This window comes from Cyanistes caeruleus, chromosome 14 (genome assembly GCF_971803275.1).
Source record: "Cyanistes caeruleus chromosome 14, bCyaCae1.hap1.1, whole genome shotgun sequence".
NCBI classification, from domain to species: Eukaryota; Metazoa; Chordata; class Aves; order Passeriformes; family Paridae; genus Cyanistes; species Cyanistes caeruleus.
In genome coordinates this window covers 1,863,140-1,879,484 of record NC_141714.1, presented here as the reverse complement: position 1 = coordinate 1,879,484, position 16,345 = coordinate 1,863,140, and the positions used below count along the sequence as shown (strand labels likewise).

At 44.0% G+C, this 16,345-nt stretch overlaps 1 protein-coding gene and 1 long non-coding RNA gene across 7 annotated transcripts in view; one reads left to right on the top strand and one right to left on the bottom strand.

Annotated features, from left to right (window-relative positions):
- Nucleotides 1-1,977: 1,977 nt before the first annotated feature.
- On the bottom strand, nt 1,978-6,773 carry LOC111929251 (uncharacterized). Its single transcript, XR_002864624.2, has 3 exons — nt 6,454-6,773; nt 5,509-5,618; nt 1,978-5,401 (listed from the first exon to the last, which is right to left on the bottom strand). It is a non-coding gene; the product is annotated as an uncharacterized LOC111929251 (long non-coding RNA).
- C14H8orf48 (chromosome 14 C8orf48 homolog) overlaps nt 6,302-16,345 on the top strand; it is a 19,795-nt gene continuing 9,751 nt past the window's right edge. For 2 of the 6 annotated variants that reach the window (XR_015276182.1, XR_015276181.1), the window contains exons 1-5: nt 6,315-6,397; nt 7,277-7,514; nt 8,031-8,159; nt 13,755-13,966; nt 15,396-15,548. Coding sequence is in view for 2 of the 6 variants with exons in the window: in XM_086850159.1 (XP_086706285.1) it covers nt 7,286-7,514; nt 8,031-8,159; nt 13,755-13,966; nt 15,396-15,548 (723 nt within the window). In the remaining 4 variants the exon portion in view is untranslated. Of the gene's footprint in view, nt 7,515-8,030; nt 8,160-13,754; nt 13,967-15,395; nt 15,549-16,345 lie in introns of all 6 variants that reach the window. The other 4 variants (XM_086850159.1, XM_023926776.2, XR_015276183.1 and 1 more) reach the window with 4 other exon arrangements.

Here is a 16,345-nt window from a genome sequence, read left to right as displayed (position 1 = left end):
CTCAGAAATGAGCCTTGGAGGAAACCAAGTCTATTATCCCTGCTAGCTGGGGCAATGGCAACCATCATGAAAGTAAAATTACTGCCATTAAATCAAGAAACTAATTAGAATCAGATCATCAAGCTCCTTTTCTACTGGAGCCTTGCTCTCCTGGCATGGGATAGGGTGATTTACTCCGGAGTACGCAGCAGGGCTGAGCCGAGTCTGTTGGTTTAGTGCTTTTCTGACACTTCCAGAAATTCAATAAACAGCTCCAGAAGGTTCAGTGGCATTTGTGGGTGTGGATGTGGATGGCTGGATCTGGTGGCATTTGTGGGTGTGGATCTGGGCTGGCAGCTCTCAGAGAGGAAGGCTGGGAAGACAGAGCTCAGGAAATCTGGCTGATGCCTATGGATGGAGTCAGAGGGAGCAGAACAGGAGCCTTCAGCTGAATGTCTCAAACACAAAAATCCTGGCCTTGATTTCCTCCCTTTTTCCTTGTGGAGAGGCCTCCCTCTGCCAGCCCTGCCAGCAGTGATCAATCTGATATCACATGGGAGGGTCACTGGCTGTGCTCGAGCATCTCAACCAGAGAGGAGGGATCTCCCACGAGGAGACCTTGACTGAGGCTCTGAAATCCCCTTCATCCCACCTTCACTCTCAGCTCCGTGTTTTCCACATTCTGCCCTGCCCAGGTGTGCAGTTTGGAGTCTCACATTCAGTGTCAGGGAGCTCTCTGCACAGAACAGGCAGACAAAACTATTTATTTTCTAGATTGACACCAAGGACAATCCTTACAAGTTTCAGGCCCAAGAGCAGAAACAACTCTGGGCTGAGGAGAGAAACGAGAAGGATGGGACTTCAAAACCTGTGACTGGACAATTAACCCTGATATGCAGATGGACCAAAACTTATAAAAATGTGAGCCCTGGTGAGCAGTTGTCCATTTGGTGACCATTTTTTTGTCCATCTTGGGTGCAGCCCTGGCCAGGCTCTTGTGCTGCCCAAGGTGTGCCCTTTAGGGCCTTTCAGTAAATCCCTGCTTTATTCTTAAATATCTTAAATGTATATATATAATATTAAATATATTATATATATAATATATATAAAAATGTATATAAATATTATATCTTAAATATATGTCCAGAATCCTCTCAAGGCATCAGCACATCTGGGAATCTCCTGGCCATGGCAGCATCTCACCTGGAACCTCAGCCTGCCAAACTCACTGCCAGCTTCCTCCTGTCGATGTTCTCCTGCTGTGAGAGGTTCAGCCACTCAAACAGAGCACACTTATTCCAGAAATATCCACCTGTGAGCTCAGGAAACCTGGAGAAAAAGCACAGGACTCATGAAGTTCTCACACTGAGGATGGGAAAGGTGATTCACTCCAAACCACAAGCCATTAGACAATTTTACATTATCAAAGGTTAATAATGAATAACAAGATGCATCTGTCACAGCAATGAGACTAAGAATCCAGGCTGTCCCCCCGAGCTCACAGGAGTCATTTACTCTCTGTGCCTTTGGTTTGCCAGCACTGTCCATTATTTTCCCTGTCTTTGGAGAGTAATCAGTGTTTTAAATGTTCTTCAAAATGATATGAGTCAGTACAAATTGTGTTCCCATTTGTACCCTTAACTGGGTTTTAAGGCCATTTTAGGCATCTGTATATGCTCATAAGTCTGTTAGGAACTCTTAAAAGCCTGAACTAATTTGGGACCAAAATTGACACCTGAGGGCCATTCTATTAATGGGAGTGGAGAGTTAACAATTTTACAGTCGTTTTGTTTATAACCAGAGGGAAGGACAGGTTTGCTCAGTAGCTGCAGAGTTACTCAGCACAGAGACCTGAGGAATGTTCCAGAAAGCAGCAAGGAATTTGTCCACAAATAAAAATCACAATTTAAGATTATGGGGGCTATGTTTATTGAGGAGCTCTGCCTGAGATTAGAACAAAATCCTCAAATATCTACACACAAAAGTGGCACAAACTGGTTGCCAAACTTCCAATTAATCTTTATTTTCTGAGTTATCAAACAGTTCCAGAAAATGAAGGGAGAAGTTCTTTCCCAAAAGATAAAATCACTCAAAACAAGTCACCTCCTTCCTGGAAGGGAAATGCTCAGGGCAACATTGATGTTCTTTCCTCCAGGACCATTTCTCAGAAATGAGTTTAAGCTCAGAAGAGATTATAAAACTCCTCTGAACTACAAAATCAATCCAGGTTTTCCAGTAGAAATAATATTCCACCAGCAAAAGACTGGGAAGGAAAACAGAAAATCCCTTGCAGATACGACCCACAGCGTGTGCAGGGCACTTCAGTAACGCAACAAATTTACTGAGGAACAAATAAATCCTGTGGGTTTAGGTTAAATACAGAGTCAGTATGAAAAGCTGCAATTTCTAAATTAAAGCATTTGCTGAACTGGCAAAATAACTCATCAGTTTGAAGCCAATCCTGAAAGATTCCCGGAAGAGTCAACTTATTACCAAAGCAAACGGATTAATAAATCCAGTATTGATCTGCCAAGAGCATGGGATGCCTTTGCTGATCCCTTTGGAAGCTCTTCCCACAAAAATGCCCTGGGAATTCAGCAGGATGGGCCACACAGGGAAATCATTAAGCAAAAATAATAAAAGGAGAGAAGAAAACGAAGGTAATCTCAAGCCTTCACCAGATGGGTTTCTGATTCTCCTCTTTCCCATGAATTAGTGTCATGTTCAGGCTGTAACATTCCTTGGAAAAACCACTGCTCTCCAATACCCAGCTATTTAAAGCACCCACAATAACTCTGTACAATGATTCTGTAAAAAGAACTGATGCAAACCTGCAGACAAGAAACCAAACTGAGCTAAAAACCCCTCTGGGTGTCCCTGGAAGCAGAAGGATCTGGGGATTTTTTTCCAGGCTGCTGTTGTAAAGCAGCACCGATTTATTCAGACACAAAAGATTAAGCGATGTTGGGGAAGATGTGATTTAGAAATTCAGTGTCTGGTGAGGATCTGGATGCTCCCATACAAATGGAGATTTGATAATGCTGCCTAATGGAACTTTATTGCATTTTCAGATGTTTTCCCATCGGGTTATTGAAATTCCTGCTCCTGTAAGAAGAGAGGACTCACGAGGAAATCTGCAGCTTGCAGGCACCAAAGGAGGGAGATAAAAATTTGCTCTTTCCCACCTCCTTAGGACAGGGTGAAGAAGGATATCTATCCAGCTGAAAGCACAAGGAAAATCAGGAAGGCAGGGCATTGGCCTTGCTGACTGGAACGTTTTTTCCTACACCAATCCCAAAGCATAATTAACAACAGCTGCCTACAAATATGGATTTGTTTTCTCCCTGTCTGAAACTCAGTGAACGGACTCACCATCTCATCTGTATGCAGAGCTCTGATCTGCCAGGGACACCTGCCAGTCTCCAGCAACTTTAGGCAAAGATCAATCCATTTTCTAATTAGGGATGGGAGTTAATGGCAGCTGAAATGGCCATTTTAAATACAGCAGGCCCTAAACAATGATTTCTCAGGGTGCTGCCTGCCCCAGAGCATTTCCGTTGTAATCTTCTCAGCCTCTCCACTCTCCTGGATGATTTATGGTGTCTGGGGGCTCCTTGGCAGTACTTTCTGTGCTGATAAAGAGGAAAACCTTGACTGTACCTTAAATTGTCAACAAATGCTTTCAAATTTCCTAAGAGTTCTTGTGTTTGCCCTTCGTATTTCCAGAGTTAAAAAAATGTTCCAGCCTGAAACTGCCCTTTGTGACAGAATAATGCCCATCTCATTATTGAGCCCCATGAACTTTCCCCACAAGCAAAATGTGCTTAATCCCACTGGCCTCACCCCGTAATTCCCAACTGGATATACAGCCTCGTGGTGACAGCACAATTAATTCTGCTGGCATCATTAATGAGAGGCTGATTAATTGAGAAACACACCTGGCAAGAGCGAGTTTCACGGGCTAAGAGGGATATTACAACTTCAATAGAAGGAGAAATCAAAAAGCCTTTGCCCACAGCAAGGAATTCAACAATTGTGTTTAAATTGAATATAACATGTGATAAAGAGTTGAGCTGCAGTCAGAGTCTGTCACTGGCTCTCACACAATTTTATTTATGGCTCTATATAGGCCCAGCTCCATGACTTTAGCAGGCAGAAACCTTAATACCTTGTGACACAACTGGGCTGAGCCATCTAATATCACCCACAGATCCTTGAAAAACAAACACTCCTTCAAATAATTATGCTGTTCCAACATATTAACTTCCCAGGCACTGATGAAATGTCCCTGTTTTAGGGAAGACCACTGAAAAGCCTTGTTTGTATCCCGGGCTTCACATCAAAAACCTTTAATATTAGGATCACACTCTGCTCTGAATAAATGTCAGAGAAATAAACTTGACTGAACAATATATTTTTCATGCTCTAAAATGAATTTTAAAAAGGACCTAGAACAGGAAACTACAAAGTCTTTAACCTCCAAGGGGAAAAAAAATCAAATACCACTCAGGTCACTAATAATCTAATGTCAACTCTTCCCATAAAAAACGGGCGATGATAAATAATCAAAGCATTTAGTGAGAGCTGTGGGGATCTGGGTTATTCTCAGTTATTCTGTGTTATTCTCTGTGCATGTTGATTAGAATTTTAAAGAAAAGGTAATGTTTCTCCCAGCCCTGTTTCCCCCACGATTTACAACCCAGAGCATGAAATCTCTCTTTATTTTCCAGATCTTTCCAGACCCTGATCTCCCTCAGCCTGGCTGCCACATTATCTTCTCGAGAAGGAAACACCTCAGAGCAGCCAGTGCAAGGTGAACCTCTGGGCTGGAAAGTTTTAGGCAGCTTTGCCTGATCTAAACTGCACAGAATTCCATCATTGCATAATTCCTGATTCCTGCCTCCATGAGCTCCTGGCATTGAGCTGACTCCCACCTCCTGCAGTGGGATAATTGCCCTTCCACTCACACCTCCCTCTGATCGCTGCTCTCATTTGTATGGGCAGAAAAGGTAAAAGAAATGTTTATCCCATGTGAATTATTTTAATTTCTTGCAGCAAACTACAAGAAAAGAGCCGGCCCCGAGCAGCCCACTCAGCAAACAACTGAATTTTAAACGTGAACAATGTGTAGGCAGAGATGTTTATTCCACTCTGCTTTACACTCCACTGCAGCAATGCATTTATTACTCTCCTGCATCCATCTGGCCAATCCTTCTTTGTGTTCAATGTAGAGATCAGCACAAGAGCTCTCTGTTCCAAGGGACACAAGATCACTGCACTTCATCAAATGGGAGAGAAGACAAAACCTCTGTCCTTTGGCCAGGCAGTCCAAACTCAGCGTGAGGATAAAACCCCAGCGACAGACAACACACTCTGCATCCCAGGACTGAAAAATCAGCTTTTCTTGCCAAAAGAGACTTCACTGAAACAGAACAAACAAACAAAGGAGTTGTATTAGCTAACCTGAAATAGCAATTTTAAAGCAAGATCCCAGGAGTTGCTTTTATCATGATGTAACCTATAGAATACCTGAAAATATGGGGAGATTTCATGCCCTGGAATACTTTTTGCATCTTATTTCCATTAAGTGTCACATCCAAAGCCATCTGCATTCACCTTTTTGGATGTAATACACTGTCCTAAAGGTAAAAAGGGCAATTTTAAAATCCCCTAGTGTTTCTCTTGCCTTTTCTGTCCTTATGGCAAAGCAGAGCTGTAGCAGCACACAATATTTTTCACAGAAGCCACTGTCACAACTCTGGCCAGTCCTTTGTGAAAGACAAAGTTCACTCTTTAGAATTTTAGAAGTTTAATAAGGGATAAAAAGGGAAAATATCCAGTGTTGGGTTGGTTTTGGTGATCGGCTGAAAACCACACCGCTATACTGTGCACACATAAACTGATAGATTCTATTACACATTATTATTATTATTATTATTATTATTATTATTATTATTATTATTATTATTATTATTATTATTATTATTATTATTATATTGTAAATTGCACCGGATCAAAATACTTATGAGTAACAACACGCAAAAACTAGCACATAAATGCGAAAGCCAATATTATATTGTCAGTTGTAAAACCTTAAAACAGTGTTTTTGCAATGTATTGCCCAGATCCCTGTGGGGATTAAACCAACGCATTTCCCTCAGCCGTTCTCGGCCATGTTCTCCCAGCCCTGAAACGCTCCAGCTCCCCAGTGTCCTTTCCAAACCCAGGGAGCTACACCTGGGAATCCATGTGGGACAGAATTGGGGTTCGATGTGGGGGCATAGCACCGATCCTATAAAATAAATAATATAAAATATTTCGGGCCCGGATTTTCCGCCGCGGCCGGCCCGGCCTCCCCGCCCCGCTCCGCCCTCAGCGCCCGGAGCCGCCCCTTCCCGCCCGGGGAAGCCGGGCCGGGGTAAGGAGCGAGCTCCAGAGGCCGAGAGGAGGAAAAAGAGCTCTTAGAGCCTGAACCTGAGGGCCGAGAGGAGGAAAAAGCAGCTCCTGGAGCCCGAAGCTGAGGGCCGAGAGGAGGGAGGGAAGGGCAGAGCAGCTCCCGGCCCTGGCTGCGGGGAGTGACCGGGCACGGAGCTGCTGGAGCGGGGCTGGGGGAGGCCACGGAGCTGCGGCGGGGCTGGAGCCCTCAGAGCCCCTTCCAGAGCCTGAAGGGGCTCCAGGAGAGCTGGAGAGGGACTGGGGACAAGGGATGGAGGGACAGGACACAGGGAATGGCTCCCACTGCCAGAGGGCAGGGCTGGATGGGATATGGGGCAGGAATTGTTCCCTGGCAGGGTGGGCAGGCCCTGGCACAGCTGGGGCTGTCCCTGGATCCCTGGAATGTCCAAGACCAGGCTGGACATTGGGGCTTGGAGCAGCCTGGAACAGTGAAAGGTTTTTCCCCACTATCTCATCTAACCATATTCTCTTTCCATTTCAACTCATTCCCCCTTGTTCCATCACTATCTGCTGCTGTAAATACTCATCCTTCCTGTAAGTTCCTTCTAGATAATAGAAAGGGGAAATTTTGCATTCATTTATTTCTTTCTTTTTAATGAAGAATTTTATCCAAGCATTACTGTATTCCACTACAGGTTTGAAAGGAATGCTGCTCAGATTTCACAGCTAATGTTCGGTGCTAACTGGTACTGTACATTTACCCTGTGGATCTGGATGTGCTTTGGCAATCACAACTCAGCTGCGATTTTCCCCACCTGTTGTGATGTGACAGCCCCATGTATATTCCCTGTTGCTTTAGGTAATCCTGTGACACTGACCTTGTTTTTGTTTTTATTTGCAGGGCTGCCCCATGGCCACTGACCCAGCTGAGAGCTCCGGGAGCCACGGGAAGAGGCTGGGCTTGAGCCAGAGTCACAGCAGCTCTGCTTTGGACTATTCAGGAGACACCTTTGAGTCCTTCAGCGGGGAGGAGGAGAGCGAAACACCTGGATCCAGGTGTCCCACAGAGGATTTGGAGGGGGAATCTGTGTCAGAGGCGTTGCAAAGCTCATCATCACTGGCAGGCCAAAGTCCTGCAGGTATGCAGAGCTCTCCCTGCTTGAGGCCTGTGTTTGACAGCTTCAAAAAGTGCAGTGGGGCCTTGAATCAGCGAAAATAAACACATGAAAATTGCATACAGTATCCTTGCTGTGCAGACCAGATCCATGCTTCAGACAGCTCCACAGGGAGGACTTGGCCATGGAAATCATTCCTTAGTAATCTTGTGATGCTGAAATTTTGTTGGAATTGTTGAAATTGTTGAATTGTTGAAAAAACAATTCTCCAAGCTTTTTACTATGTATGAAAAGTAGCTGGGCCATAAAACAATTTTTCCATGGGATAGTTCCAGGATTTAATACTGAAGAGGGCTGGGTAGGACCTTAAAGCTGCATCAGATGAGGGATAAAGCAGAAGCTGGAATCTGTGGCCTCCTCTGTGGCTCAGAGTTTCTCCTCCCTCAGCAGGGAGAACTGGCACATTCAAGTGGAGAATTATTTGCCTCTCACTTTGCTTTCCTCGCAGTGTGTGTTCAAAGTTGCCTTTTCTCCTTGCAGAGGAGGAGTCTGAAGCAGTGGAAAGAGCTGCCATAGGAAAATGGATGGATGCCATGGGAAAATGGATTGATTTGAAAAATAAAGACACTGGGATTGGGCCAGATCAATCTGTGAGCAGAACTCCTGCTGGTGAGTCTGGTAACTTCAGCAGAGGTTGTGTTTCTTTTGGGAGGAGGTGTAAACTTGACCTAAATTTTATTCACAGGCTATTAAATGAAGCCAGCTAATTAGCCTGGCTTAATTAGCCAAGTAATTAAGTACAAAGTTTCTCTTTTTATGCTTTCTTGGAGAAGAGTTTGTGTCCCATATCACACGTGGCTTTAATGCTCCCCACAATGAAGTGGTGATGCATTGCCACCAAAGCTGGGAAAGTACATTAAGAAATGTCCCCACATTTGACATTTAATTGTTTGATTTAATCCAGGTTTTTTCCTCTCCAGATGTAGAGGTACTAGGAAATTTGGGCATTTTCCCTTCCAAAATAAACATGGCTTCAGAATTTATGGCATGAAATGTTTTTTTCCCCTTTGTTATTCAACAAATTATTGATAACTGAATTATTTGTTTGCCCTGTTTTAGTTCCCTTCCCAAGCTGAGGGAGGCAGCAGGGCACCAATTTTGGCAGGAACAATGGAGCAGCTTTACCCAAATAATGATGGGGTGTAGGGAGGAGGAGGAGGAGGAGGAAGGAAAGGAGGAAGGAAGGATTTATTTCCATGTACTGGTTATGCAAGGAACTGCAAGAGCAGATGGTGGGATGCAAGCCCTGCTAAAGTCTGTCAAAAAGTGTGTCAGAGGTGCTATTTTTAATTAAGAAAAAAGAGCAAGAAAGCTGTAATTGAGCAAAAAAATAATGGGAGCAGACGGGGAACCTTCCTCAATCTGCATGTTGATGGGGAGTGAGCAAACTTGGAGTTTTGTAGGTCACTGTAGGACTGATTAACCAGGAGATCCTCCTCCCTGGGCGCTTCATGGCATGGGATTTGTGTAGCAGCATCCTCAAAGCACCCATCTGTCCTGAGAAAAGCACCTCAGGTCACTTCCAGGCTGTTGGGAATGGCAGAGCTCCTTCCCAGAGCCCTGGGTCAGTGCTGGGGGTTCCTGACTCATCTCCTGCATTTCCCTGTCCTGCAGGTGAGGGGAGGCAGCTTGTGTGGAGCAGCTCTGCACTGGGGAGGGCTTCTCCTGGCCTGCTCCTCCAAGGGAAACTTCCTGAAATGCACCAGGGTCCTGTCACTGATTCCTGGAGACGGTGAAAGGGACCTGCTGAGTTCAGAGGCACTGAATGAATGATGAAACACAGCTGAAGGCTGAGGATGTTTTCCATCTCCGCAGGCTTTTCCCTTGAAAGTTGTGCTCGGAGGATTTCATTCATGGGATCACTTGCAGATCCTTGGAGTTCTGCACCAGGGAATGCTCAGCCTCAGGCTGGGGGATGTTGATGGCAGGGAGGGTCAGAGTGGTCACTGGGGCTAGAGCAGCCAGTTCTGTTCCATGATCTTGAGCTGATGGGTGCAGAGCTGGCTCAGCTTTGCTTGTCCTGTCCCTGCAGCAGCCTCAGGTACATTGGTGCTTCCAATGATCCATATGAAGAGCCCAAAATATGGTTCATGCTTTTCTTTGATGCAAACACAGTACCCATCCCCAATTCAAGCATAATTAGCCATGCACTGCATTTTTTATTGCAGAACATTACCATAAAATAAGCCCAGCAACTTTCATCTTCTGGTATCTATCAATGCTTCTCTTGGACTTAATCCTTCAGCACTTGGTAGCCCCTAAATCTTGTATTGTTTTAGCAGCTTGGAGATTTATTTTTTATTTTCTTTACTGCAGTAGATGAGCTCACCTAGAAGTGGATTGCTGCACAGTGAGTCCCCTCAGAACACTCAGCTCAGTGAATCGAGTGCTCTGGGCACACAGGGTACTCTGAATTAGGGTTGGTTTTATTGCCTCAAGACTTTTCCTTCTCATCTTGCTGCTAATAGGGTTAAATGTGATGGGGTGAGCAAAATGTTTTGGTTTGCCTGTGGGAACACCCTGGAATGTCATTTTTATTTTTCATGGTTTCCTTTGTGGGCTGGAAGGAGAAAAACACGCTGGCCTCGGGAGAAGTGAGAAATTTTCATCTTTGTCCCTCCACCCCAGTGTTGTAGCATGAGCTGTTATTAGGCAAATGCATCACAACATGACTATAAATTCTCAGTTCCACAGAGATTGCTCCATGTTAGTCATCTTTAAAATGTACTCAGGAAACTGCAATTCTTCAGCTTTGATGTATCTGAAAATTCAGATGGGGCTCTTTAACCCCCTGGCTGGTGCTGTGCTCACAAAGTTGCCTCTCACTCCTGTAATGTGTCTCCATGAAATGCTTTGCCTGTTTTATTTTTCTGCACTGCTACCACTGCACTGTTCCTGCAATTGTTCCCTGGCAGGGTGGGCAGGCCCTGGCACAGGTGCCCAGAGGAGCTGGGGCTGCTCCTGGATCCCTGGAAGTGTCCAAGGCCAAGCTGGATGGGACTTGGAGCAGCCTGGGATGGTGAGATGTGTCCCAGGGTGGCACTGGATGGGCTTTAAGCTCCTTCCAACCCAGGTTGTTGCATGACTCTGGGATGATTCACTGTGCTGGAGGAGTTTTACTCACTTAAAATTCCCATTTGTGATGAACAGCCTGACATTTCAGCCAATTTCTCTCAGTTCTGTGTTATCTGCAGGGGTCTTTCTCATGCTCTTTGCTGGTCAGGCTGTCAGTGTGTTCATCTGAACTGTAAAATCAATTTATGTCATTATGAAGATGTTATCTGGAGCTGCAGAGGTAAAACCTTTCTGAGGAGCAGTTATTGATTATTGCCTTTCACAGTGATCTCTTTTGACTTTTTATCTTCTTTAAAATAGAGTATTGGTAGGGAATAATAACAACAAAAGTGCCTGCCAAATTTCCTATTAAATCAAAGTTAGACATCAAAGGAAAAGGAAACTCAAAGATTTTCCTCTTTTACTCCCTCCTTGTGGATTCCAAATGTCAGGACAGCAAAACCTCCACAGGTCACTGAGTTCCAACTCCCTCAGCAGGGTTGTAGCTGAAGACATGGGGGTTAGCTCATCTCTCCTGGGCTGCTGGAATCCCAGCAGCTTCCTGCTGTGCTTTGGGGGGCTTTGCTTCCTAAATATTCCACGTTTTGTGCCCTTCCTGCTGCGTGAGGCGTGGCTCAGCTTGATGAGGCTGGTGTCACTTGGGCTCTGCCTTACTCCAATGAAGAGATTTGGATTTGGAGCAACCAAACCTGAGGAAAATGTCCTTGTGGAGCAGTCATTGGCACTGGCAGGGAGGTCAGGGAGAAGGAGAAGGAGCCTGAGCATTCCAGCGTGCCTGGATCCCACGTGGAAAAGTTGGGAATAAACCCAACCCCCAAAGCAAGAGCTGAGATCCCCTGGGCAAGAGAACCTCCCACAGCTGGGGGAAATCTGCTTGTGTAAATACTTTACAAGACAAACTTTCCTCATGGTTTATTGGGTTTGTTTCAGTAAAATTCTAGCCCTTGATCCCTGATTCATGTTCCTGCTGAAGTTCCTGTTAAGCATGAGTTAATACGAAGAAGTAACTCCAGCACTGAGTCGTGCAGTGAGGTTTAAAAATCCCTTTGCCAGTGTTTCTGCAAAGTCTGGAGGTGCAGATGAGCAGATGGGTGGGTGTGTGGCAGCACAGGATTTATGCATTATTAGAAACCAATTCTTAATAAAATTGCACTTGTGGATGTCAGGAGAACCTTAAGTGAATTATTCGGGCTGGTATTAAACTGTCACTAAATGCTCAGTGGACCTGATGTGTTTTACTTCTCCCTTTGAGTACTCAAATGCTTTTGTTCTGGATTTTTCCCCCCTCACAATGGTAACTTTTAAAATCTTTTTATTCATTCTATCTTCAGCATAAATGAACCTGCTAGGAACATTTTATTAGTGTGATTAAACCCAGTAGTGGCACATAATTTCCACTTTTTTTTCACAATTCTTGTAAGGAAAATCACCTGATGACTGAAATGGTGGTTTCCACTGAGATATTTATGATGCTCCCTCAGAATTTTTTTAAATTGACTTTCATTTTCTTAGGAGGAGTAAATTGCTCTGTGATGCTCAATTCTGAGCTGTGGTAATTGCACTTAAACGTATTTTCCATGTTGTCCATGAGGCCACAAAATTCCTGCTTTGCTTAGTTTTAATTATGGATTCCCTTATCCTTTATAAATACTGGATTTCTGAGGAGATGCTCCATTTCTTTGCACAATTCCACAGCTTTTTTTTATGCACTCAGGACTAAATAAATCCCAGGGAATTTAGGGGAAGTTTTATATTCCCATTGTTCAGTGTTTCGAGGATTTGTGTTGTGGGACTGGAATGCCAAGTGCCTGTCTGAAAATTGAATTTAATCCTGAAAAAAGAGAATGTGGAGGGGTTAAGTGATATAATCCAAACTCCCAGCAGGAATTTGGGTGTGAATCCTTGGAGTTAAACTGGCCACACTTTGGAGTCATCACCTGCCTGACTTTGGGCATGGAGACCTCGAGAGTTGTGGTGTCTCCACCTCACCCAGCCCCATCCCGTGCTGCTGTCCATGAAATACTGCACTGATTGTGCTCTAAACCTCTGGAAAATCTCCCCAAAAGCCCTGAATGAAGTTGTAAATCCATCCCAACCCACCCAGCTGAAATCTAATCTCTATTTTATTTATTTTTACGTGCCGCTGGGAAGGATAAGAGAAGATGAAAGAGGGAATGGTATTTTTAAAATAAGATCTTAGAAAGAATTTAGGAATGAATTGTTGAAGATTTAGAGGAAATGTATTTTCTAATTACGTTTCCTCCAAAAAAATTGCCTTTCTGTAGTTTGTGGAATTTATTGGAGGTATTTCCAGAGTGACTTCAGTGGACACTGCCTCTAATTTTTCTTACAAATTGCTCCTTAGAGTTATTGATCAAGAGCTCTCTTGAAATATTAATTAATTTGGGTTTAGCAAGTTGCAGTTTCAGGTAGTGAGATGCTAAATCTGTGTTATTGACAGCCAGTTTATTTAATGTCATAGTATTTAAGTGCTTGCTTTGCTAATCTATTTATCCTGTGCCATTAACCTTTTATCTTTTTATTTCCTCCCATCTTTGGAGCCTGTTTTAAAGCCATTTATTGTGCAAGTTCCTACACCTCCCATCCATATTTAGGTTTAAATTCTTCTTTTGGAGCTGTTTTAGAACCATTTCTTGTGCAAATTCCTACAGTTCCCATCCACATTTGGGTTGAAATTCTGCTTTTGGAGCTATTTTAGAGCCATTTCTTGTGCAAATTCCTACAGTTCCCATCCACATTTGGGTTGAAATTCTGCTTTTGGAGCTATTTTAGAGCCATTTCTTGTGCAAGTTCCTACAGCTTCCATCCATATTTGGGTTTAAATTCTGACTTTGGAGCCATTTCTTGTGCAAATTCCTACAGCTCCCATCCACATTTGGATTTAAATTCTGAGTCTGGAGCCTGTTTTAGAGCCATTTCTTGTGCAAATTCTTACAGTTCCCATCCACATTTGGGTTTAAATTCTGCTCTGCTGTTGCTGCAGGCTGGGCCTGACCCTGCCTTTGGGTTTTCCTTGGCTGACACGAGGTGACACAGATAAAGAGCAGCAATTCCCCTTTCCCTGCCACAGCCACTGATGCTCTTGTCCTGTTGATTTCTACCTGGCAGGAATCCCTGCATTACCCCACGGAGAACTGGAGGCTCTCAGGTCTTTCTGCAGCAGGAGGATCAGCAGGATGCAGCAGGAGCAGGCAGAGAGGTGCAGGAAGCTGCAGTGGGGAGTCCCAGCCAGGCAAACTGGGACAGGAGATTCCTCTGCTGTTCCTGCCCAGCTGATGAACAGGATCCTGCTGGAAAACACCAGGGAGGCTGTGAGACAGGTACTGAGGGAGAGAAAGGGACATTTCCCCTAAATTCTGGGAGAACCACTGGAGAAAAAAGCCAAAAGAACAAGATAAAGTCAGGCAGGCCTTACTGATGCCGAGCTCGGGCCTCTGGAGGAGGTTTTGGGTTGATATCCCAGGATTTATTCTTCTCATTTCTTAAACACCACTGTAGAACTGTTGGTAGCAAATAACCATCATAAAATATTGTCTGCTGATAAAACCCTGATTTGTGTGATTGAGCAAGGCTGGGATCATCATTTATTTTACAAGAAACCCTGGATCAGCTGAAGGAAAAAAAAAACACCTTTTCTTTTCTGATTGTATTTGCCCCAATTATTTATAAAATTATTCTGCATATCATTTTATTGTGAAGCCTTTGTGACTCCAGGATTAAAAGAATTCCAAAGGCAAAACCTGCCTGTGCTCCCAGCTTTCTAAGGCATTAGATAATATTGATAAAAACAGTTCCAATAAAATCTTGCTGACCTCAGTCCCTCATTAAGAAGCCTCTAGCTCATCTTTACCCAATTCAAATCTCTTTATTTGTCATCAGCCCAGTGGCTTTTTCCCTCTACAGGATGGGTTTTATGCCTCAGCTCCTCCCCTCAGCCCTGCACCTAAAAATAACACTTTAAAGTCAGCTCTGGTGTGATAATTATTTCAGGCTTCCTGTCTTTTAAAATGATTTTGACATTTCAGCCATCTGCTTTTTTTAATTTCTATTAATGCTAACCCACCTTGCAAGTTTTGTGGAATTTTTATTTCCTCTTTATTTATGTTACATTGTGGGAATACATTCCCTAAGAAAAGTAACTTTATCTGCTCTTCTGCTTGGTTCTGTCCGTAGCTCCACACAACATTTTTATCCAGAGGTCAGGGAAAAGGGGACAGAGAGGCCTGGGCCTTTCTTGGGTTGATTCTCCTGCTTTTGTAGCAATTTAATGTGTTTCTGGAGCCAGATGGAATCTGAGTCAATTAAATCAGATAAAACCATTGATATTTCATCAAAACACAGACCCTGGGATTTGTGTAATGCTGTTAAATAAGATTTCATGGTGGATAAACCAACCTAGGAACCCCTGAGTAGCACTGATTATCTCACAGACAGAACTGCAGAGTCTGGGTTGGGTTCTGCCTGTTTGAACTCATTGCTCCAGAGTTTATTTGCCTCTCAATTTATTTATAAAATGTATAAATATAATTTATATCATAAAATCATAACCCCTCTGGTTGGTGCATAAGGCCTTGCACCCAGTCAGCATAGGAACACTTACAAGATGATGGAATTGTGACTCTGAATTATTTTACCACTGCCTAAAAAGCCAATTTTCATCTTTAGACAGTACCTCTGTGTATTTTTATTAATTGTTCTCAAAGTTTCTAGGCCAGACATTGCTCATGGCATCAAAGTTTCCTCTTCCAGGTGACAGAAGCTGAAATCCACGAGACTTCAACATGTCCTGACTGCCAGCAGAAGGAAGCAGAGCTGGCCAAGGTTGCCTTTCTCAGGCAAAAAAAGACTCTGCTGGAAGGTGCTTTACTCCAAGAGAAACTGGAAGAACAGTTTTACTCCAGAGTAAGCAAATATTGTTGAAAAAAAATTTGTGCTGCATTTTATAGATGCTGTAATGAAACAATCTGTAATTCAGATTCCCCGTGACTTATGGCAGTGAGATGAGTGAAAACCAAAACAGAATTTGGGTCCATATTGTGAACAAAAATGCTTGGGACTGACATTCTCCTCAAGCCATTTGAGCTTCCAAATTTCTGGAAGCTGAAGGTCGTTCCCAGGATGTCCTGGAATTGGTTTTGGGTCCCTTTTGATTCTGTCTCCCCAGGTTTTTTTTCTGCTGGGCTGCCCAAGCTGAAATGGCAAATTAAATGATGTGATAGGAGGTAACTTCCCATTCCTTGCTCATCCTTTGCCATGGGAATCTGACACTGCAATGTGTGATGGAGGCTGAGGCCTTGGGACAACCTGAGATTCCTTCTTGGAATTCTGTGCCAGTGTCCCAAAGACGGAAGCTTTGTAGTAAGAAGTGCCTCTGGAGCAGCTGGGGGAGCAGTGAAATGTGCAGAATTCCTTGGGTGTCCTGTGGCTGTTCTTCAGGAGGATCTTCCTGAAGGGAGAACTCTCCTCTGCCTCCTTGGGAGGGGTCAGAGTGAGGGCAGGAGCCTTCCTGCACCTCCCAGGTCTCTTCCTGTGTTGATGAGCAGGGTGGCAGTTTGTGCTGCTCCACACATTCCTTTCTTCCCTAATAATTCCAGTCTCCAGAGTTTTGACTCTTCCTCACTCCATACCTAAGGTTTGAGAGCTTCAGGCTCAGGTGAGGCTTCACTTTTCCCCACTTTTCCCCCCTGCTTCCCTGCAAG